Source organism: Phascolarctos cinereus, unplaced genomic scaffold (genome assembly GCF_003287225.1).
Source record: "Phascolarctos cinereus isolate Bilbo 61053 unplaced genomic scaffold, phaCin_HiC Scaffold_5;HRSCAF=322, whole genome shotgun sequence".
In the NCBI taxonomy this organism is placed as follows: domain Eukaryota; kingdom Metazoa; phylum Chordata; class Mammalia; order Diprotodontia; family Phascolarctidae; genus Phascolarctos; species Phascolarctos cinereus.
In genome coordinates, this window is record NW_027555958.1 from 95,396,419 (window position 1) to 95,422,245 (window position 25,827).

Below are 25,827 nucleotides of genomic sequence, written 5' to 3' on the forward strand. Positions count from 1 at the left end.
TAAGTTAAAATGCTTACAACTCCAAGAGTTGCAGAAGGTCAGAGACAAACTAATTTAAAGTTAAGGGATAAAATGGAGCTTAGGCCTGTGCTTCCTTACTAACTAGCACAGTAATATATCAGTATGTCATGAAGGATTACAGTTCAAGCTATGTCAAGCCAAATTTTCACCCCTGAATTATGCTACCACAGTGGAGAGATCTCAGCCTCGAGCAAAGCTAGAAGAAATCGCTTTCTTAGACAGCCCTCTAGCTGGCTTGGAAGAAAATCCTTGCCCCTGTTCCATTTCCCCCATCTTAAAAAAATAAAATACCACTGGGACTGGGTTTCTGAGTGACTAAAATACCCTATTCTCCTCTAAATCCTAAGAGGTTTCATCCCAGGTTGTTCCTGAGCAGTCGTGATTTCAATAAAAGAAAGGATACTTTTAAAGTGACCTTGAATAAAGAATACCTTTCATAATGCATGTGCACCCAAGACTCTTAGGAAATGTGTTCCCACCTAGCAGAGGATTAAGAACAGGTGGGGGGCCCTGGAACAATATAACCAGGAAAACAAAGCGTTCCTTTAAAAGCTAGTAAAAAACGGAGAATTAGGAAGTAACAGACAATATACTTTCAAACTATTTGATCATCACAAATGACGACAAAAAGATTTTTCAACTTTAAGAAGTTACATTAAGGGGCAGCTAGGTGGCCCAGTGGATAGAGCACCGGTCCTGAAGTCAAGAGGACCTGAGTTCAAATCCGGCCTCAGACCAAACACTTGACACTTAACTAGCTGTGTGACCCTGGGCAAGTCACAACCCCAACTGCCTTAAAAAAAAAAAAGTTACATTAGAGGATTTTCATAGTAATGTTAATATAAAAAAATATTTCCCACAGAACAACAATTTACAAATGATGGTTAAAAACAACACTGTGCCGCAAACAAATGATGAAATGTGTTCTCTGCACATGAGACAGTCTCCTCCTTTAAAACATCCTCTTTATTTTTTTATTTTTGGGGGGAGAGGGAGGCAGGTAAAACATCCTCTTTCAACTGACCAGTTCCAACAGCTATTCCATGATGGGTGAGAGAGGGCATTGAGCTATGGAAAGTGAGTGAACAAAGAATCAGAAAGGCCTGGATTCTAATCATGACTCTGCCACTGTTTGATGTGTAAACTTGGACAAATCCTTTAACCTCTCTCTAGGACTCAGTCTCTAACGACTATAAAAATGGAGGAGGAGCCCTCTAGGTCCTCAGGTGACTGAATCCAAACTTTACAGAACAAATCCCTTTAACAAAAGGATTTGTTCTGTAAAACTTAGACTCAGTCAAAAGGCCACACTTGAGGCCCTAGAAGGCCACATGTGGCCTCAAGGCTGCAAGTTCCTCACCCCTAGAGATCAATGGCGTCAAACAGCTAGAAATAAGAACCACTAAACCATACGTAAGGTTGGCCATATATTGACTTAGAAAACCACGTATTAACATTATGCCCTACTCCATTTGTATTTATTTTGTTATGTATTTCCCAATTTTAATCTGGTTCAGGCCCACAGGAGTGCTGGCTGTGAGTTTGACATTTCTGGCCTTGATGATTTCCAAGATCTCCTTCAGGTCTAAAAAAATCTATAAAATGCTAGGATTATAGTTATTAATTACATGTTTAGCTCTTCTACTAAACCATAAACTACTAAAGGGCAGGGACATTGTGGTCATCTTTTTAATCCCCACAAGGCCTAGGTCAGTCACATATTACATAGAGGATGCATAATAAATATTTGGTGAACGAATAATGTAAGCTGAAAATAATATCAAAAAAGGTAAGCAAAACATTAAGGTTGGTGGTTCTGGGTTTTTTGTTCTGTTCGAATGGTTTATGACTTTTTTTCTTAATAATGTTTCCATTTCATAAATGGTAAAAATAAGAAATGAAAATTTTGAAATGGTAAAAAAAAATGGCCAGTGTAACTAAAGTATCTGTATTGAGGAAGATTATCTACCAGGAACTTCAGTAACATCTGCTGTCTATTTGGAAGCAGAGGTGCAGATGTATTCTGTTGGTAAACCTCAAATACCTTCACCCTGAGTGAAGATGAGAAGCTGAGGGTCTTCACAAAACCCACAAAGGGACTCCAAACCCTATCAAGAGCCTCAGCAAACCAGTTTCACTATTGTTTCTAACTCTAGCTGGTCCAAGCCTTAATGCAGCTTGATGGTGCAGTGGATACAGCCGCTGGCCCTGGAGTTACAAGGACCCCAGTTCTAATCTGGCCTCAAACATGTACTGACTGTGCGACCCTGGACAAATCATTTAATCTCTGTTTGCCTCAGTTTCCCCAGCTATAAAATGGGGATAATAGGAGCACCCACTTCTCATAGTTGTGAGGGTCAAATGAGATTGGGCTTAGCACAGTGTCTGCAGCATATATAAATATGAGCTATCATCATTAGCAGTAGTAGTCATAACAATAATACATGAAAAGCTGTAAATAGCATGCATAAATAAGACTCAAAATATCACAGTTATCCAGGCCAAGATGATAATTATCACCATTAAAAATATTTATTGCTACTAGCACATAAATGTTTACATACATGCATATATACAGACACAGATACATGTATATATACATAACCTTTAAATATATAAAGGCATTACATACATACATTTTATGTATTCTATGTACTATACATACATTGTATACCTATGGTGGGAGTTTTCAAGTATCTTTTCAATACATCAAAAGACATCTGATTTTATCATTGTGGGTACACATGCCACAAATACAGACAACAATCCCCCTCCCTCCAAAAAACTTTTAACAGACTTTGATAGGTTGTGATTTTTAAAAATTCATCATGAGTACTTATGGCCAAGGTCCTACTGTATGCAGGCAAACTCTTGGAATGTGGCTAGGGAAGTCCCAGGTCCTCAAAAGAAGGGTAGGCAGTTTCACCTTTCCTACATTTAAAGTCTTTTCATTTTGTTAGGGCCAGTCAGAGCCTGTGCTCCCCTGGCACAGTCTTCCAGAACAAAGAGTCACCTCCCCACTCTGATGAGGCAATCAGAGAACTTTACAGACTATTAAGCAAATTAAGGACTTGAATGAAAAATGATGGCTACCAAGTGCCTCTACCTGTCGTATTAATTGAACACTTTTCTCCTTAGCCCTAAAAAAAAAAAAAAGGAAAACCTTTAAACTCTTCTGAAACTAAACCAAATTTAAACTCTTCAACATTTTGGTTCATTTATCCTTTGACTACATAAGCTAAGCTTATACCTACATCTTTGCAACTAATTTCTGAAGTTTCTGAAAACCTTTACTCTATTCTCTCTTTTTTTGGACCAGATCTGTGGTTTTGTTAGTGTGTAGGGAATACCTTGGCAGGAAATTCCCTTTGCCAAAGCCAACTTGCAACTACTTGCCAATTTAAAATCTTACAGAGTTTCCCCAGGGCACTGAGAGGTTAAGTGTCTTGCCCAGGGTCACAAAGCCAATGAGTGTCAGAGGCAGGACTTCAACCCAGGTGTTCCTGACTCTGAGACCAACCTTTTGGACACTACGCTATAAGAGGCAGTTTCTTAAAACGAATCTTTAAAAAACTGAAATACCCATTCAAAGAAAATCTTTCCAAAACATTTACATTTTTACCACAATTAAGATGGGGAAAAAAATATCCTCTAACAACCTAAAATAATATAAGTAGAAAGACTTAGAAATTGTTGGCTGCCTTAACAGCCCTAAAGAAAACATTTATTTTGGCCAAAACAATTGAAATATTTGCCTCCTTTTGGAAACATCTGCTGCCAAAACAAACATTTGTTTTGGAAGCAAATGTTTTGGCTGTTAAGATGGTACTAAATAAAATGCTTGTGTTCTAAAACAGATATAATACACAGAAAACATTTGGCAACATAGACATGGCCAAAGGGTATAGAAGAAGATAAGCCTCTCAGCATTAGATTAAGAATAATTTATAATTCCTACCGAATTCCAATGTTCTTTTCAAGAGACTCTCTTAGATTTTGATTTAGTTTTTATTTACTCTAAAGCCATAAGGACAGTTGAATCGCCTATGTATGCAAAACTGTAATTTATACTTCCATTTGCCAGCGTAGCATTTTGAGTTAAAGTGAGGATATAGCACTTTTATCTAGCTAGTTTTGCTAGCACTCATGGAAAGAAACATAAACATAACAAAACATAACAAAAAAAAGTCACATGCTCAAAGGTTTTCTAAACGCATATATACATTCCTGCAATATTCTCTCACCCTTTTCCACAAATGCGATTATAATTAGTCAACAGATATATTCATTAGATTACTATATGCGAAAGAAAGGCATTTTCAATACAATACTAGTCTTCAGTGAGACAAGAAAAGTTAAGTGATATATATCAACAGCTCTGAAATACCTGGAAAATTGAAGACATGTCACCTACCATTTGTCTGATATAAACAAATGTAACTTGAGCTATCTATTTGTGTTTATGCTTCTTGGGACCAAGGTCTTTGCCAATAAATCTTTCGTAAACAACAGCAAGAATAACAAAATGTGGTCTCTTCGGGGCCACATATACACTTAAATTCGCAAAGAAAAAGGAAAATAAAACAAGGGTTATCCTCAAAGTCTTGGTACTTAACACTGGATAGCTTGGTGTTCCTTATATAAAATTAAATCTGAAAAACCCAAAATGAGTCAGATTCTGATAACTTAAAAGATTACATATCTTCTATGTACCATTGTATTAGATGAAACCAACCACAGCATTTCTGTTAACGGTCCCCAGATTTGAATTCCAGGAGCCTGAAGGCAGAACGTTATCCACAGAAGCATATAAAATTCATTTCCCCTCTTAGTTCGATAAAACCCAAGTGTTCTAGTTTTTAGGGCACCATGCAAAGCTAATCTGTTTAGGCAGGTATTTGCCTGATGATGTGGGAGGATCAGCAAGTGAAAGACGGAAAATCTAGTTCCAGTTAATAAATACCAAAATGGCATACGATTATCAGTACATGCTGCAAAGACCCAGTCATGGCTACATTTTAAAATTTTTAATATATAATATATATGTATAATACACACACACATCACCCTCCAAATCAAGTTTACCCAAAAAATAAGTTTTCAGTCACCAATTCCTTCTGACTGTCAAAGACAAAAAGCAAGCAGCAATATTATTACCCACAGTTAATTTCAAACAAGCACTCCAAGTCTCCTCTAATGGAATAGTCATTTAAAATTCATGTCACAGGAATGGAATGCCAGCCAGGAATCATACCGTGACCCCTGAGCCAAAGACAACTTACCACTCAGCTGGTAAGTGGGCAACTCAATTTACAAACCTGAATTCCTGCATTTTAATCCTTTGCAGAAATATATAAGCAATACTAAATGAACTGGATTCAGATCATTAGAGGTTCACAAACCAAACACACGAAAGCTTTGGAGGCTGTCCAAAGCAAAATCATGCCTAGGTGGTGATGTCCATTCAATAAAAACTCAATGTCATAATTATCCTCTTACTTTTCCCCTGAAGAGTATTAGTAATCATAACTATAATACAGCTCAGCCAATTATATTACTGCCATGAGAAGACAGATAGGGCCAGCAGCCAATCACTGTGCCAGATTATTGCCAGTTAACTGATAATTCACAATTACCCAGAAATTAGTAAATGAAGTGAAAAAATGCAAAACTCACCTCAGTGGAAAATAAAAGTAATTCTTCCAAAATTTTTTTAAAGCTTACTTTAATGACACTGCCTTCAAACTATTTTTTTTACTTTTTAAATTTCGAACAAAGACAATTTGTTTTTATAACTAAATAAGAGCATTAGAATAACCATTACAGACTGTTTCCAACAGTTTTGTATATTTAGCCCAGTATAAAAGTTAAGTTTCTACAGTTATAGCATTTAATCTCTTACTAACAACACTGCTCTCCTTTCATTATCAGAAAGACTATTTAAATGGAACACAACATACCTACCTCCAGCTGGCAGTAAGAAATTTAATCTGAAATCATAGCAGAAAATTTGCTAATAGTCTTTCTGGAAAACCTTCATCAACTGACTCTTTCAAAAGAGAGCTACTTAATCTTCCTAATATATAAGAGCTAAAAATTATTAAGGAAACTGGGATTATGACATATACTTGCATATGCTTGTGTACTCTTCCCTTGTGTGACCTCCCACGGCCATTTGGAGAAAGAAAAATATGGAGAAAATGTTTTCTTTACCCCCTCAATGAGCCTCCTAAGTAAGCCCCCTACAACCACAGCTAGCTATCAGCAAAAACTTTCGTTGGAATTCACTTTGTCCAGATGGACAGCATAAGGGGCGCTTTAATCTGCTACCCTAAATAACTTAAAGGAGAAAACAACCTCAGGTGCATTGGGCAAAAACTCTATGAAGGACTAATCGGAAAACGTGAACAGGAATCTCCAGCTCTCATCACCTCTCACCTGGTTAACGGCCAATATCCTTCCAACTGGGCTCCTTACTTCGAGGCTCTCCCCATGCTAATCCATCCTCTCCTAAACTATCAAAGTGATTTTCTAAAGCCCAGGTCTTCCCAAGTCACACCCCTCCCTCCTTCCACTCAATAAGCTCCAGTGGTTCCATGTTACCTCCAGGACAAAACAGAAAGCTCTAGCATTTTTTTCTTCCAATCTTGTGACATTCTACTCCCCTGGAAGTATTCTAAAAGGTCCAGGGGAGGTCTATGAAATTATCTAGTTCAACCTTAACTTTTCACAGATCAGGAAATGAGTCCAAGAGATATCTGCCCAATGTCACAGGCATGGCTAGTATTTGAACACAGGTCCTCTAACTCGAAATATTTCAGTCTTTTCCACTTTGCCACAGTGCTTCTCACAGAAAAAAAGTAATATTAATTAATAAGAGCAGCATTTATATGGTACTAAGTGCTTTACAAATAGCTCATCTTACCCTCACAACAACTGGGGGGGGGGATTATTCCTATTTTGCAAATGGGAAAACTCAGGCAAGCAGAGGTTGACTGATTTGCCCAAGTCACTAGAAAGTGTCTGGGGTTAGATTTGAATTGGGGCCTTCCTAACTCCAAGCCCAGCACTTTATCCACTGAGCCAACATAGCTAACCAAAAAAGAGTTCAAATCTGAATCAATGAAGGACGTAGCCACAGTGACGAAATGACTAATTCACTAAAAGTGGGGTTAAACTCAAACAGAAGGTGGCATACTGACTCAGGAAACCACAAATTAAAATTATCTATACAGTACTGTACTTTCATTTATTTTGTTAAACATTTCCCAATGACATCTTCAGGGTCCAGGTAGCCCTCTGGAATTTCACAGCTAGTGTCTGATACCAACGCACTAAAGCAGCAAGGTGCCAGCTACTGGTCCCCAGGTAGAAAGCTCTTCTATCCCATTTTAACTGCCTCTCACCTGGTTTTTTTTCTTCCTCATTTTTATTTCCTTGGATATTGAGAACAGATTTATAGAAATTCAATATATCTCTAGTTCTGTAAACAGACCGAAAAATAAGCTAGGGGTGCAGTAGCAACCTGGATTTTGGGGCATGAATCCCAAACGTAAAACTTAAAAGGACAGGAAAAGTTAAGAATACCACCTTTCAGGCACTTGGAAATCCTTCCTCCTTTTGCTCCCTCCTCAGCCCCCATGCTCGCTGGAGCACCCTCTCTCTCTAAGCAAGCTTTCATGAAAGTACAGAAAAATGTCAGATCAAGAGTAACTGTGTTACTAATTACTCTAAATCCAGGTGAGTCACTTTCCTTAGTAAATGGAGTTAATTTCTAAATTTAAAGCTTTTAAAAGAAACAACAAGGATCCATAAACTTACTTTTGTTTTCTATCTTAAGCTACCCTCTGTTTTAGAGTGGTAATATTTTGGAAAAAGGGGAAAAAACGTGTGTGTGTGTGTGTGTGTGTGTGTGTGTGTGTGTGTGTGTGAGATACGCACATATGTGTGTGTGTGTGTGTGTGTGTGTATGTATATATATGTATATGCACACACAATATTCAGTTTAGGAAGAAAAGATAAAAAGCTTGAAACTTCTCTCAGAAAGGAAGTCAATAAGGGTATAAAGTATACACATGTTTTCCACATTCACATAAGACAGACTACACGTAATTAGCTTATACTGTAGCATGCAGGATTTGGGTTAGATAAAGGGAAGAATTTCCTTAGAATGTGTTGCTACATACTAGGATAGGCTACTAAGATTATTAAGGTTATCTTCTCCTCTGTAGGTATTTGCAGTAAAAGCAATATCCTAAACCCTCATCTCCCCACACAAGTGAGGCTAATTGTTTCTTAAAAGTTATTGAGACCGTCCTTTGGGGGAATAAAGATTTGGGCCACTGACATCACCTGGATACAAAAGCTGTCAGGAAGGAGGAGCTTCAGAGATGCTCTGATGTTTAATCGGCAGATAAGGGTGGAAAACTCAGACAAGAGTTAAAATTGAAGAAATTCTTCAATTTTGGCTAAGTAAATCTCTTTTTGTTAACTGCTGAATGACCTAAAAATATCTCATTTTGTTCAAATATCAAACATAAGCTACCTGGGGATTGGCATGAGGAAGGCCCAGCCTAGAACAGTATTAAACACAGTATATCCATATAAAATATCATCAAATGAAGCTTTGCAACCATTAAAAGTCAAAAAACACTTGTCATTATTATTAATCTGCAATACTCCACGACAAAATTCTTGGGGACCAAACCATCACAGTCAATGTTAAGATCATTCATGATTCATCCTTTCTTTTCTCCTCCTCCCTCCCCAAACAGTTGCCAAATTCCAATGACTCTTTTTTCCACTCACTGTAGTCTTGATTCTGAAGATGTCTTTGCCTAGTCTCTCATAATGACCATCTAATTCCCTGACCCTAGTCTCCTCTCCAATACATCCTTCACACCAAGGCCAAAATAATCTTCTTAAAGCATTCTCAAAAACCTTTGGTGACTTCCCACTGACTTGACTACAGAATAAAATGTAAACTCCTTAACTTGAATTCAAGGCCTTTAATAATCTGTCTCCATCCTATCTTCCCATTTCATTGCTTTTCAGATATTCCACACTCAAGCCAAAATAGATTGTTTCACCATCCCCTGAACTCATCTTATCCCACGAGGGACTTTTTTCTGCTAAAACAACAAAGAACAAGCAATAACCTATGCCTGAATGCCTAAAATTCCCAACTTTCTCTCTACCTCCAACCCCCAAAAAACATAGAGGGAAAGGATTTGCATGTTAAAGGGACCTTAGAAATAATCTAGTTAAATGCCTATTTTAGTGATAAAGAAATAGAAGTTGAATTCTTATGTATCTTGTCCAGAGTTACTACATGGGTAGTAACTAGCTGAGCAGAGACTTGACCCCAGATCTATTTATCAAGCCTTAATTTCTCTTCTGAGCTCCAGTACCACATCACTAACTCCCTGTTGGATATTTCTAACTGTATGTCCCATAGGCATTTCAAAGTCTGTAACATGTCTGACACAGAACCTAATATCTTTCAAAGATATCGGATTAGGGGCAGCCACTGAGCTGAACTCTCCCAACATTACCCTCCAAATAACTTTAAAATAATGATTCAAATCAAATTTTGGAGCAGCAGAACCAACAAAAGACCAGAGTAAGACATTTTTCCAGCCTAGGAAAACTTAAAAGGTTGGCAGGAAAAGTCTGATGTGAGAGTGGAAGCCTATCTGGAGCCCACACGTGACCATTTCAACAGCAGCAGCAGCTTCACAAGTTGTCAGCCCCACACACGGTGATGGGGTCAGAAAGGGATAACTGGGGACCCTTTGCTGGCTCTGAATACAGCTGGCAATGATTGCTAATTTTATTGGCCATACACAGTTCTGAGTTCCAATACCAGGGTGCAGACAACTGGCTGTTGGTCACAAGGGTCCCTAGTCACAGTTTCAAGGCAAAGACAGCACTAATGCTTGAGGCTGTAGGGGACCAGGGGCCCTTTCTTGGTAAAATCCAGAGTACAGACCAGGAGAGCAGTGACCACTCCTCTCTCAGGATAACACCATCTTGGAAGCACAGGAAACCTCACAGGTCCTCAGAATTAGCTCTGAAAATAGTAGCCCAAAAAAAGCCTGAAGTTTAGGCTTGTGCTTCCCCATCCCCAGGCAAGAAGAACCCAACTTTAACATAACTTCAAAATCCAGAAACAGCCTGGGAAAAATGACCAAACAACAACAAAAAGAATTTGACAATAAAAAGCTACTGCAGTGTCAGAAAACAGCAAGATATAAACTCAGAAGATAACAATGTGAAAACAGCTTCAAGCAAAACCTCAAAGACAAATGCTAATTGGGCCCAAGGCCAGCAAGAATTACTGGAAGAGCTAAAAAAGAGAGAGAGCGAGAGATAAGCGTGCTAAAGGAAAAAAATTGAGAAAAGAAATGAGTGACACAAGAATGAAAAGAGAAGAATTAAGTAAAAGGAAAAGCAGAATTGGCCAAATGGAAGAAGAGGTACAAAATCTCACTGAAGAAAATAACCGCCTAAAAATTAGAATAAGGAAAGTAGAAGTCAATGGCTCCATGATACCTCAAGAAACAATAAAACAATGTCAAAACAATTTTTAAAAAAAGAAAAAGAACATCTCATTGGAAAAACAACTGACCTGGAAAATAGATCAAGGAGAGATATTTGAAGAATTACTGGGCAACATGAAAGCCATGATCAAAAAAAGAACTTATTATCTTTCACACCAAACCGTCCCCTTCTGAACTTCCCTATTATTGGAAGAAATCTCTATTCCTCCAGTCACGTAGGTTCACAACCTTGGTGTTCCTCTCAAGTCCTCGCTGGCCCTCACTCCTGAAACTTCTTTGCCTACAACATCTCTTGAATTAATCTTCTCTCTACTTACACTGCACAACCATCATCTCTTGTGTGAACTACTGAAATAAGTAGCCTTCTAATGGTCTCCCTGCTTCAAATCTTTCCCCACTGTAATCTACTATCTACTTTACTGCCAAAGTGATTACAGCTACACATTCCTGCTTAATCAAACTCCAATGGGTCCCATCTTGGTGCCTTCACACTAGCTGTTACCCATTCCTAGAATGACTTTTTTCCCAATTTATGACTAACAGATCTGGCTTTCTTTAAGACTTAACTGAAGCACTGCCTCCTCCAGAAGACCTTTCCTGGTCTCCATAGCTGTTGGTGCCAACCTTCTCATTACTCTGTATTGATCTCCTATGTTCTGATCTGTCTCCTCCAAATTCAGTGCTCTTTCCATTAAATCATTCTGTCTTGCATTATGGTTAAGAATACACCCTCATTCTTCTTACCAGATTGTAAGTTCCTTGAGGACAGAGGCATAATTTTTCATCTCTGTATCCCCAGGACCTAACAGAGCACCTGGCATCAAATACTTTTTTGCTGAGCTGGAGAGGTTCATCTACCAGGTACTTTGAATAATTAATCTCACTTATATAGGAGCTAAATGATTTATATTCCCAGTTCCATACTACCATAGTTCCATATGGAATAGTTTCAATTTTGCATAATGATTTAGACATGGTCCTGATTAAAAAAAAAAAATTTAAGGAAACTTCCAACTCCATGAGTCTGATAAAGAAAACACCCTATCAAAGTGGTTAAAATGTAAGACCTGGAAGGGCTAGGTTTCAATCCTGCCTCTGACCTTTGCCAGCTGCCTGACTTCGTGCAAGTTGCTTAATTTCCCTCAATCTCAGTTTCCCTGTTTACAAAATGAGGGTACCCAGAGGTCTTACCAACACAGGACTGCTGTGAGGTTTTAAAAAAAAAGCAGATACAAAAGATGATTATAGTGAACAAACAAAAAGGGGCTTTAAATAGTATTTTTTAAATGAGAATAGGGGACATTTAAAAGATCATAACTTATAAAGAAATTAAGTCAGCTCTAAGAAACTAATTCTACTTAAAAGTTCACAGAAATAATGTTTTTAAAAATGCAAGCAAAATGACTACACAAGAAGCAAAGCAGAAAAATCAACTTGATAATGCTATCTTTATCTTTCAAATATGGCCATGACTGGTCTCCTGCCTATCAACAAGGCATTCAGCAAATTCACTTTAGTCTCACTGACAAACAGTTTTAAAAAAGACCTAATAACATATCACATGTATTTCAAGGAAATTTATAAAGAATTAGCTTTTATCAGCACTTTTGCTACAGAAAATTGAGAGTCAACTTCAAAGCCTTATAATCACTTACCTTCATTAATCCCCAAGTTCTCCCAATTCCTAAAAACTGAGAAAGTACTAAAAACCACCACAAACCTGTTGCTGTGGATATTGCATTCCTCCCATGGCACCTGGGGTCCGTCCCTGGATTCCAATTGGATAACGCTGTGGGCCGGGGGGACCATATGATCCCCCCGGGTATGGACTGCTTTGCTGAGGCTGGGAATGAGGATTATTGCCCATTCCATACAATTGAGGCCTCTTCATTACCATTGGATCCATTGGACTGCCCTGTTATTTAATAAAAAAGAGATTGTTTTTAAAAAATGTTCTACATCTAGATGACAGAAAAGTCTATTCAAGCAGATACAAGCATCAGAGATAGTCAACACAATGAACCTCTATTTCAAAAACATTAAGAACAATTACTTGACAAATTAAAATGCAGAAGAATGTTAACTAACAGCAACATTATACACAAATTTTCTATTTTTTTCTCATTAATTAAAAACGTTTTTTAAATTGGGAGGGCCCTGAGTCAGAGATAAAGAAAGATTTCGCACCCTAAGCAGAGAAAAAAATTTACATCTGAATTTCTATTATGTATGCAGGAAGTGAGCAAGATAATTAATTTCACCCAACTACTTTTAGCTTAATAGTATTAAAAAAAAAAGAAGTACACTTCAATGTTTGGTGATTAGCAATACTTTCTGCCTTCAAAGTAGTCTCATAATAATAACAATTTTATTTCAGTCTCAGCCAGCAAATCCCAGTCAAACATTTGTGAAGGAGTGAGTTGAAGAGAGAGAGTAGGTTTTCAGGAGAAAAAATTATATGGAAAGAAAATGTCAAGGCATTCCATAATATGCATGCACACCAATAAGCCACCAAGCCATAACGTAAATCATGAGCCCCCTCTCACTTATAAAGTGAGCTTCCTGCCAGACTTAACAAAATCCAAACCAGACTTTTGTTTTGATTCTCCTTTTAGAACAGTCCATATGCCTCAAGTCCAGAACAACCTCTGGGACAAAGAAAATCAAAATGATTGCCCCGAGTCTGGTGTTTAGCATCTCAACATGCAGGACTTTCTCACCCACCTACACAAAGTGAATAGAGGCAGCTAGGTAGGCAGTAGAAGGACCCCCGGACTCAGAAACACCTGAGAGTTCAAACGAACTGTGTGACCCTGGATGAGTGACTTATTCTGTGTAGATGTTTCTTCATTTGGAATAGCATCTCCCTCCCAAGGTTGTTATGAGGATAAAATGAGATAAAATTTATAAAGGGCTTTCTTTACAAACACTATAGTACAAACATAAGAGTTGGCGATGATGACGATGATGACAACAATCATAAGAATATCAGCAGTAGAAATTATCTAAGGCAACCTACTGCTTTAACGGATGAAGAAATCAAGGCTCAAAGAATGACTATGGTCCCCCAACTAACCGATGGCAAAGTCTCCTGACTTCCATTCCAGCACTCTTTACTTTATATGAGGCAATGTCTAAACAACTAATCATCTCAAAACCTCGACAGCTAACAAGTAACACCAGTGTTTTACCCACAGCCATTCTTCATTAGTTTCCCTGGGAAAAGAGCAAGAAAATTGCCACAATGCAGAGGAGCAGAAAATGTAAGAACCAAGAAAAATCCACATCCTGAATAATCTACTTTTTTTTAAATTTTTTTTTAATAATCTACTTTTAAATGACTGGCTTTAGCCAACATAGAAAAATGTATCATTATATAATTCAGGTTAAGATCAATGCTAATATTGTCAGAGCCCAGGGTGGTATGGAAGGAGGAGTATGTGTCAACAGTGTGGGTGAAAAAATGATGCTGCCAAACCTAAAGGTCTAGAGATGTTTGCTACCCCAAACCCACCAAAATAAGATCACTCCTCGATACCAATGGGTATGAGTGTTGGCAAAGGAAAGAGAAACACTGCAAATCAGAAGGAAAGAAGACAACTCTAGTGGGTGAGGAATAAGAAAGGAAAAGAGACAGATAATTACTATCAGGAAGGGGGAATTAAGCAAGGACAGATCATGATTTTCTGGATCAAGAGGAAGGGGATTAATCCTCTGAGTAGTTCACTGGGTGACTCAGAGTTCTGAGATATACCTGGGGATTCAGGGATGAGTCAAGCGAAAATACTCTCTCCCGCAATATGGAAAAAATAGACCACATAAGGAATTTGGGAAGCCTAGAAAAAAGCTAGTGGCCTAACAGAGGCCCAACTTGAGTCAACCAGATTAACAGGATATATTTCCAATACAAAATCATCAACTTTCCTCTATCGATGCTCAGCCACCCTATCTTCCCATTCAATCTGGATTAGCCCAGGGCACTGGAAAGGTCCATTTATTTCATACACTACCAAAACAGGCTTAATTAAAGCGGAAATTTTAAAATGGGGAAATGCTTAGAATGTCTACATTTTCGTTTTGCAGATAACAGTGTAGCAATTTCCTCTATCAGTCTCTAGACTTGCTTTTTTCTAATCTGGGATATCATTGCCATAAACTTCTATAACCTTATTTAATGTGGAGTTAATTTGAACTAATATTGAATTTTTCAAACTCAAAAAAAAAAATCAGTGTGCTTTATGAAACACCTACACTGCGTGCCTCTGTGAAGACATCAAAATACCTTAAAAATTATTAGCCCAGGTATCAAAACAGGTAGGACAAACCATGCAAAACACTTCATTTCAACCTTCTCTTTCTATAGACTTCTACTAATAATCCACAAATTCAGCCTGGAGGGAAATTTTTGTGATTTTCAAAATTAAAGTGTCCAAAATTAGCATCTCAAACCCTGCTCTGATATTATCTGCTTTCCAAGAAAAAGAAACTAAATCCTTGGTTTTTTTAGGATAGGTAAAAACTCATCAAGAACTCATGAGACCAGTGATTTCTCCTACTCCCAATTCAACCTACAACCCATCTTCTATTTTTTACCAGACATCCCTTCTCCAATGGTGCTTCACTTCAAGGCACCACACTAGTCATTTTTAACAAGCCTTTTAAGCAAAAGGTTTATGCTATATTTTTTAAAGAGATCATTAGCATTTCTGATGGTCCTTGAATCTTTCTTTACGCAAATATTTCCAAAACATCTGTTTTTCTAATCTCGATAGCACGCTTATGACAGCTGTGATTTGAGTTCCAATTTGGTAGAAATAGGCAAGTGGTTTTGAATACCACAAAACATGCTGAGAGAGGAGGAGGGATGGCTGGGGTAGAAGCCATTTCATAGAGAGCAAAACAGCTAAACAACATTAGGCTAATTCTCATTACTGTATACATTTCTAAGCACTTTTAAAATAGTGTTATTATTGCATAATATTTGCTTTGCACAGATCACAGAATCTAAGAGTTGAGAAGAACCACAGAGACTCTCTAACCCTAATCTGACCCAAGATCCCTTTGACAGCATCACCAGCAAGCGGTCATCCAATCTCTACTTAAAAATATCTAATGAGAGAGAGAGAGAGAGAGAGAGAGAGAGAGAGAGAGAGAGAGAGAGAGAGAGAGAGAGAGAGAGGGAGAGAGAGAGAGAGAGAGAGAGAGGAGAGAGAGAGAAGAGAGAGAGAGAGAGAGAGAGAGAGAGAGAGAGAGAGACTGACAGAATGCCGCCCTCTTGTAAAGCAATCAATCCGCTTCTAAACAGCTCCAATTGTTAGATTAGTAAGTTTTTCCTTAAATCTACCTCTGAAATTTCCATTCCTGGCTCTTATTGCTGCCCACCCAAGGTCTGAAATAGAATTAAGTCTAACACTTCTTCCACATAAAAACCATTAAAATACTTTAAGGCTGTTATCATGTCTTCACCTAGTCTTCTCTTCTCCAGGCTTAATACTTCCAGGGCTTTCAAAAGATCCTAGTATGATGTTCTTTCCAGTCCTCTCACTATCTGATGACGCTCTTTTGGACCCTCTTTAGAAAGGACTTCTTTTTTTTATTTTTAGTTTTCAACATTCACTTTTATAAGATTTTGAGTTCTATCCCCCTCTCTCAACTCACCCCTCCTCAAAATGGCATGCAATCTGATATAGGCTATACATATATAATCATATTAAACATATTTCCACATTAGTCATGTTATGAAAGAAGAATCAGAACAAAAGGTTTTACCACAAGAAAGAAAAAAAGAGAGAGAGAAATAGTATGCTTCTATCTGCATTCAGATTCCACAGTTCTCTCTCTGGATGTGGATAGCATTTCCCATCATGAGTCTTTTGGAATTGTCTTAGATCACTGCATTGCTGAGAAAAGCTAAATCTATCAAAGGTGGTCATCGTACAATGTTGCTGTTAATGTGTACAATATTCTCCTGGTTCTGCTCACTTCACTCATTCCCTTAAGTCTTAGAAAGGACTTTTTTAGGTGCTTTCTAAAACTGCTATACCGGAAACGAACATGGTGCACCAGGTGTGGTCTGGACCACAACAGAGTATAGTGGAATGATCTTTTCTTGCTACATGGACACTGTTTTTCACATTAAGTGACTAAGATAGACAGCATTAGATTTGTTGGCTTCCATAATAACTTAGTTCAAGTGTGAAGACAATCCCATTCATAGAAAACACCAAAGTTATGAATTATATGTATACATGAAAAGCCACAGACATCTACTCCCTCTAGCCACAGACCCTTCTGAGCTTCTATGGCTGCTGCTGACCCCTAAAGTCCCAGTGGGAGGTGGAGCCAGTGCTGGAGGTAAGAGAACGGGATGGAAGAAATGTTTTTTTGGTGTCTCAGGTTAAACTACAGTATTTCCTCTTAGAAACAACTTTATTTTTGTGTTATAACCAACTCACACAAAGTATCTCTTGTTGTTTTTGAGAAATATTAAACTTTAATTCTTCTGAGACTAGTGTTATGAGACTCACAACAATTTAAAGACTGTTTGAATACTGGAATTTAAAAGGACCAGAATTTAAGAATAACTCAAATGACCACGCACGTTTCTCAATCAATTGATTTAAAATTAGTACTTCTAGTGTTAAAAAGATGGGCCTTGATTTCAGAGAGAAGTTTATAATTATTAAAGTAACTCTGCAATTTCCCAGAGGCAACAGGACTGCTGTAAGTTTTCTTATTTTACTGTAATCTCAACATGACCATTTGTAGGGTCTGTCCAAAAGCTCTATCCACCTAAATGCATGACATAGTCTGAACAAGCATTCTTCATCCATCTGGATTTCCTCTGGAGGACAGTGATGCCAAACTCTTCTGAGTTGCCTAGAAGGCTCTGCCATATTCCAAGGCTTAATACCAACAGTGACTATATCATTCAAAAACCAGACCACCAGTAGTACCTAAGCATCTACAGAGAATCCTTCTACAAGATGGGTTTTGCACTAAATGCCCTCAGTAAGGATGGTAAGCACCTCTGGTTACCGTTTTATGTTTCTTCTGAAATTCATAATAAATGGGACAACTAAGGCTACCTCTGTTACACTGTTCAAGGAATTCTGAATAATTTTGATGTATATATATGAGCCTTTAAGGTGAATTTTTCTTTACCGAAGCAAATGCTCTTTTATGATTAAATACAAACACATACACACACACACACACACACACACAGAGATTTATATTCCCTATATCTTTTGATCAATTGTGACAGCAAAAATGAGATCTCCTATAGAACAGTGCTTTTGAAAGACTACCCGCTCCATTCTAATACCCCCACTTAGCAAGCCCTAAATTAGAGGGAGTGATATAGACGACAAAAAGCCAAAGAGTTGTGAAGATGTGAGTCCCAGTCCGGCCTCTGACACATTCTATCTCTATGACCAAGCTCAAGTCACGTAACTCCTCATTTCTAGACCAAGTTAGAGATGAGATGTCTACCTGCACTGATGGAAGGAATTTCCACACTAATGAAAGCACACATCCAAGAACACTCTTCTCTCCCTGCCCCACTCCCAAAAGCTAAACACTAAGCCCTAAGAAATACAAACATAGCTAGGACCTGGTCTAAAAAACTATGTCTAATAAGAACAAAATGTGTATAATACTTCAATGGATCTGTGACTTCATAGATATATATTACCTCCATTACTGCAGATTTCAACCCACCCATGCTTATTCTTACTAAGTATCAAGTTTTAATAGGCTTATAAAACTGCAGTAAGAGTTTGGGGATACCATATTTATTTCTTGTTCATGACTTTCCATATACATCCTTCAAAAAGCATCCATGGAAAATGCCAGGTCTGTTAATATTTCTGAAAGTACTAAAGGAACACCTGGACTGTTCTTTTCTTGTGCCCTACCTTTCCCACTGTTGATTTCTTCAATGATAAATAACCCTTATACTCTTGAACATAGATCAATTCCTGGAAATATGCTATAGATTACTTGAGTCTTCCGTGTGTCTGTTTGCCTGCTGGGCCAACCATAATTTAACCCCTTAGAGATTGTGGTATTTCAAGATTTGCAACCAAAGAGCATCACCGAGGAGAGAATATTTACATTGAAAAAGTAGGTCAGATGAATTAGAAGAGAGAAAGATCATTTTTATCTAAGGAGAGTAGTATCAGGGAAGGCTTCATGCAGGAGATGGTATCTGAGCTAGGCTTAAAAGAAGAGAGGGATTTCAACAGAAGGAGTAAGGGAAACGGGGGAGACGGCAGAGTTCATTCTACGGCACAGGAAATATGGCCTGTACCACACATTTGCACTTAATATTGTCTTAGAAAATTTCTCGTATTGTTATTCAAATCTTCTATCAGTGTTCATAAATATCCCTTTCTTCAACTTTAATTGTAAGTTATTGGGTTTTTTTTTTAACAGCAAGGATACTGCTATGTACTCCCCACAGTGACTATGGTAGTGCCATGTATTACCCTATGTACAGGCACTCAATGAATACTTTGGAATTGAATACTTCCAAAAGTTAACACTAGAAGGCCTTGAATTTAAGAATTTTCAATCATGTCAAATGACAGAATGCAGTTTTGTTTTGTTTTTAATCCATATGGAGATAGTAGAAAGAAAATTTTTAATTCAAAGTAAAATTATAAAAGCTGTAGGTATTAATTCCCTACAACAGTTCTGGGCAAACTTCTGGAAGAGAAAACAAAAACGCTCAAGACTCCAGTAACGAATACTTAGCTCACACCATTAGGCTCAGCAATACTCTGTTCGTTATAGATAAATTCAATTAAAGTCAAGAATGGAGGAGAATCACAAAAGAATATTTATTCCTCCTAATTAAGGAATGTATTTTTCACTCAGAGTAAAATCAATCTCTAGACTGTTGATGTTAACCATTGACCAATCTATAATTATTAGAAATATGGGAAAGACTACACCCACAAAATCAAGCTCATTTGACTTATACTAATAATACAACAGCATTTATTTGATACAATATTAATCAATATTTGTCCTCCCAAATCTAGGATCAAGAGTTTTATTTTGCTGAACCAATGAAAATTTGCCAAATTAGTCAATAGAGTTCTAAAGGATTAGACAGAGCAAGCTGTATCTAAACTTGTTTCAGATCATCTCTAGGAAACATGCAACATTTAAACACCTTCAAAGAAATGAAGGCTCAGAAGGAAAATACAAAATTAGAGACAGGAAAGAAGGGGGGGGGGAATTGGGATAGAACAGTGGGTTATCAGGGTTCCAAAAGGAAACAAAGCAAAAGTGTTGGTTGGATAATTAATTTTAAATGAATAAAATAGTTAAGATAAATTATGAGGTTTTTTAAAATTTTGCAAAAAAATTACAATCAGAAATATTTTTAAACTTAACAACCTGCAGGACACAAAATCACAGCAATGACTATGTTATGAAGGTAAGTCATTGGTACAGCTCTCAAATAAAAGAGCAGGGCGTATTTCGGCCCTTGTCCAATGCAGTCTCTCACTCGTCTTTTTTACATGCTTCAGATTCCTTCGTCTTTTGCAACATGTGGAAGATAATCTGTTTGTGTTGGGAAACAGTCACACAAAATCAAATAAATAAATAAATAAATAAATAAATAAATAAAGCACCACACAGCATCACCAAAGTTAAAGGGGCCTTACTTAAGAATTTGTTTAGTCTAGGGTTCCCATTTTATAGATGTAGAAACTAAAGACCAGAAGAATGGTTAAATTACTTGCCCAATACCACAAAGCTAGCTAACGTCAGAGTTCCCACCAGAAGGCAAGATTCCTCATTCCTGGTTCAGCGTTTACTGCTCCAGAAAAGGGGAACCTTGTGTCAATCCAGTGAAACTCTTATTTGCAGAAGTGACAATTATTAGAATTAAGTAGCAGAAAAAGCAGAAAATGTTGGCAATTAGAAAAATGAGCCTAGTTAAGTAAACATCAACCAGGGAGAGAAAGCAAGTGATACTGCATAGATGCTACAGAAATAACAGCAGTAATTTATATTCTGCTTTAAGGTCTATAAAGCCCTTTACATATAATTCACATTATCCTATGAACATCCCTAAAAAGGTACAGGCATGACTAAACCCATTTTACATATGAGAAAGCTGAGCCTTAAAGAGGTTAAGTGATTTGCCTGAGTTGACACAGCTAATTTATACTCGTTATTGTTTTATTTTTGTATTATTGCTGATTTATACTTTTTTAAACACAGGCACTGTGCTAGGCCCTGGGATACAAATGAAGAGAATGAAACAAAGTCCACTCTCACAGAACTTAACCTTCTAACACAGGAGACAATTACCCATGTAAGTATACGCAGAATATACAGAACACTGTACTGTGCCCCTTGTACTAATATTTAATGTGAATAAAGAAGAGCATGTTCACATAACTAGGTTACTGAAGGGATCAATGGGACCAAATGGCAATGAGAAACCTGCAAATAAAAAAATGGTTTAAAAGCAACCTTAGTGAACTGGAGGTGGGGTAAATAGGGTAAAGGTTAATGAGGACAAATGCAATAAAATATACCTTGGAGAAAAATAAATGTCACCAACTCAAGATGGAAAACCGGTTGGGCATATGCAGCAGAAGAGGATCTGAAGGTTGCAGGTGAGTCAGCAATGTAGCACCAAGGTTTCAGAAAACTTACACAGTACTCATTTTCACAAATAGAAGTCAACTATAAGATGATACAGAAGACAGATGAGATAGTGCACACAGGTCTTCTAGCACTCAAAGAAATCACAGACTTCATCTGGTACAACATGTTCTACCAAGATGTTCCGCTTTGGTCAGAAAGACAGACTAAATATCACTCGAGTTCCTTTCTAGCTCTAAAATGATAGAATTCCAGACAAAAGTCCACAAGGCAAAAAGCTTTTTCCAAGAAGTCTGAGGATATTTTTTCCTTTTTTCTCAGCTGTATTATGGAAATCAACATTTCTGTCTCTATTGGCTTAATCTTAGAGAGAAGACTAAAGCCAAAACACATAACTTTCTTTGTTTTACTGTAAAACTGATCCTTTTAGTTTAAGGTTTTGCACACTTCTCATAGATGGGGAAAAAAAAAAACTATGAAGCCTGAATCCTTAAAGTTCACTGGTTGTGTTTGTATATATTTTAAAAATGTAATCTAAAATTAAATTCAATTAGTATAATTTGAATTATTTTCAATTAAATTCTATTTTTTAAATTGGGCATATTAAACCTGGTAATTTTACGAAAAGACAAATTACATACTATATATATTTTAGGCTACGAATGAAGGAACTTCAGCTCTCTCCTAGAGGGCATTAAAGTCATTCAGTGTACAAGCAATTATTAAGGGCCTACAATGTGCCGGGCCCTGCCTGCTCAAGGGGCTGAGGATACAAAGAAAGGCCAAAAAGAAAAGTACCGGCTTTCATACAGCTCACAGTCCAATGGGGAAAATAACATGAAAAGAACTGTGTGTAAACAAGATATTTGGGGGAATAAATTAGAAATAATTAACAAAGGGAAGGCACTAGCATTAAGAGCTTCTTGTAGAAGGTGGGGTTTTAGGTGCAATTTGAAGGAAGCCAGGAGGTGGAGATGAAGAGAAAGAGCATTATGGTAGCCAGTGAAAATGTTCAGTCAGAAGATGGAGTGTCTTGTGAGAATGGACTGGCTTCCATGACTACTCTAGCTTTACAGGTATGTGGGATAAGGTGAAAAAAGACTAGAAAGGTGGAAGGTCAGGTTATAAACAGTTTTAAACACCAAAGAGAGTACTTCATATTTGACCCTGGAGATGAAAGGGAGCCAGCGGAACTCACTGAACTGGGGGAATGTGGGGGGAGACAGCCTGGATTTGAGAGCTGAGAGGCAGATGGACTTGAGTGCGGAGAAACTGAAGGCAAGAGCAAGCAGCAAGCAAAACAGTCCAGGCATGATATAATGAGTGCCCACCTCAAGCTGGTGGTGGCGTCAGAAGAGAAAGGAGCTTAGGTCGGTCAATAAATCACTCGGTAAACATTTATGAAGCACCTACTCCATTCCAGGAACCATGCTAAGGATTCAAAAAGAGGCCAAAAAAGAGTCCCTGCCCTCAAGGAGGTTACAATCTAATGAGTGTGTGATCTTATGGGAGAGATGTTTCAACAGTACTTGGAAACAGACTGGAAGAGAGGGGAAGGGAGGAAATGAAGAATTGAGGATGATTCCTATGTGAGCTTGGGTGTCTAGAAAGATAGGTATTACAATACAGATCTAACGAAATTTATTCAATACAACATTTACTAAGAACCTACTGAATGTAGAGCACTCTGGGGAAGGAGAGAAAGGTAAAGTTCACAGAAGATACAGTCTGTGCTCCTTATGGGTATATAATCTAGTAGGGAGATATAACACATAAATAAATAAAAATACAAAATATAAATATGTGTTTTGGTGCACTATATTTTAGATTCAGGGAACCTGGATAAAACACAGGCTTCCGAGAAGCCTTTCCCGAATCCCCTTAATTCTAGTGTCTTCTTTCTCCTGATTATCTCCAATTTATCCTGTATATAGCTTATTTATACATAGTTGTTTTCAATGTTGTCTTACCCTTTAGATTGTGAGCTCTTGGAGCCAGTGACTGTCTTTTTCAGCATTCTTTGTATCCTCATCTCTTAGGATCACACTTGGAACACAGCAGGAGCTTATACTTGCTTACTGACTGATTTCAGATTTAAGGGAACATAAATAGCACTACTTCAGTTTAGGGGCCACACGGTAAACATCTGAACACTACAGTACACCCTTTCCAGTTATCAGAAGGACAAAAATCCCTACCACCACCTCAAGACTTCCCATTCTGTTTCGAGAGGGTTCAAATCCTTGAGTTGCACAAAAATTCTATCGTTAAAATAAGTCAGTCAGTGACTGGAGTTCTTATAATATGCTAGACAGAGGTCTTTGTAGAATAATACTAGTTATAACAGGCCCTAACCTCTATGCTTCTCAAAAGTAAAAGTTGAAATAAGGATAAGAGATGAGATATGTCACAAAGTCACTTTTCCCTAAGTTTTTTTGGTTTGTTTTTGTTTTATTCTGTTTCTTTTTTTTTTAAGTGCTTTGTATAAACTATAAAAAAGAAATATTCATTGGTTAAGTATAAGAGCAGGGTCAAAAACTCTGGAGTCGCTAAAATCCTCCAGTTTGCAAACTCCTGCTATTACTACCATCAACCTCATTTAATAAACTGTCAGGAAATATGCTTCAGGATCAAGAAATGAAAGAAGCCAAAAATTTGTAGACTACACAGAAACCTCACACCTGTATCTTCTGGATATTTTCTACAGGAAGAGAGTGAAGAAGCACTGGATATGGCTAGCATCAATAATATAACCAAAAAAAATCTACATCTTAACAAACAATTTCACTTTCAACAAGTAGCCTCTAACATGACTGAATAGCATAATATTACAATTTTAAAAAAAGAATAACCCACATTCATATATAGAGATATGTATATCTCTATATATGAATTAGTTTCAAGTTTGCAAAGCACTTTCCTCCCCAAAAAACCAGAAGGGCACTCTTTTACCTGCTGTATTGCATTCTGTAGTTAACATTATCCACTCCCATCATCAGTAAACCTCTGTCTAGAGATAATCCTCCCAAACCTTCATATCCATGTGGTATCTCTCACCTGAACTCCATGCTGCACAGACACCTGGATAACCTGTCAACACCTCGAACTATCTTCAAGACACCAAACAAAACTTATCTTCTCCCCTAAGCTCCAATCACTTCTAGTTTCCCTATTTCTGTGAGGACATTACTGTCCTAATTTAAACTTTAGACCCTCATCTCTTCTCACCTGATTACTATAATAATCTCTGATTTGGTCTTCCTGCCCTTAATCTTTTCTGTCTCCAATCCATCAACCAGAAAGCTGTCAAAGTTACCTTTCTTAAGCACAAGTCTGCCAATACCATTCCTTTTCTCCAAAACCTTCAGTAGTAACTCCTTATTACTTCTAGGATTTAAAAACAAATAGCCAAAATTACGATCGGCTTTCAAGGCCCTTCACAAGCTGGTTTCCATCTTCATTTCTGGCCTCATTTTACATTACTTCCCTTCATGGTTCCAGTCAAGTTAAACTAGTAGCTGTTGCTGACTCAAACTATTTCATCTCCTAACTAGGTATTCATGGAACCAATCCTGCCATCCCTGTCCCAAGCATACCCTTCTCTCCTTCCTTATCTCCTTTATTCAGAACATGTCATCCTGCAAGCCTCAACTCAGATGAAGTCTCCTAAGTGAAACTCTCCCATAATTTCACCAGGTGTTGTTCACAGAATTAAAGCAATTAAAGTCGGAAGGGACCCCAGAAGTCACGGAGTCCAACGCAGACCTGGTCCTAGTTCTCTCTCCCTCTTCAAACTTTCTCACATTTATTTAATGTCAGGAACTCTTAACCTGGGGTACGTGAACTTTTAAAATATATAGATATAGATATATAGATAACTGCATTTCAAGATAACTGTTTCCCTTTTACGTACTTAAAAACATCATTTAAGAAAGGAGCCCATGGGCTTCACCTGAATGATAAAGATAACACAAAGATACCCAAAAATTATGAAAAACCTTGACCTACGGCTACATTGTCCACATAACACAGGTTTACAAAGCACTCTGCCTCAGTCCCACTCTATTATATCTTTAAGACATAAAGTAAAAGCTCTAGCAGTTTCTCCACATTGGAAAGTTTTAGAGCAGACTGAGTCTGATGTCTGAGGGCCAGAGACACTCATCACAAGGCCACTGTCCACATGAATTCTTTGGCCACAGCAACCCATGAAACGAAGAAAAACACAAAATGTGCCTGATACTTGTATGGTCCTTTTCCATTTCTGCAGTGATGGGCATAGAGGAAGCTATGAATCAATTTTTAGACCATCTGTAAACATCAACTTAACCACCAGTACTCTAAATGCGACATCCTTGTCCAATCACTAAAAGATCAACAGATGACAGAACAAAATCAGAGGACCACAGATTCAAGAGCTGAAAGGAACCTCCGAGGCTGTGTAGTCTCAACCCTTCACTTTATATAGGTAAGGAAACGAGGATCAGAGACTATTTAGGTGAGTTGCCTAAAGTCACATAGGTAATAATAGCAGCAAAGGTGGGATTTGAAATCAGGTCCTCTGACTACAAAGCCAGCTCTCTTTACATGCACCATGCTGTCTTCTCAA

The 25,827-nt window shown here is 37.7% G+C and overlaps 1 protein-coding gene across 9 annotated transcripts in view; it reads right to left on the minus strand.

Moving 5' to 3' along the window:
• Nucleotides 1-25,827, minus strand: part of ARID1B (AT-rich interaction domain 1B) — a 551,542-nt gene that overhangs the window by 468,675 nt on the left and 57,040 nt on the right. For all 9 annotated transcript variants that reach the window (XM_078155060.1, XM_078155061.1, XM_078155059.1 and 6 more), the window contains exon 2: nucleotides 12,304-12,498. In XM_078155060.1, coding sequence (XP_078011186.1) covers nucleotides 12,304-12,498 — 195 coding nt within the window. The remainder of the gene's footprint in view (nucleotides 1-12,303; nucleotides 12,499-25,827) is intronic.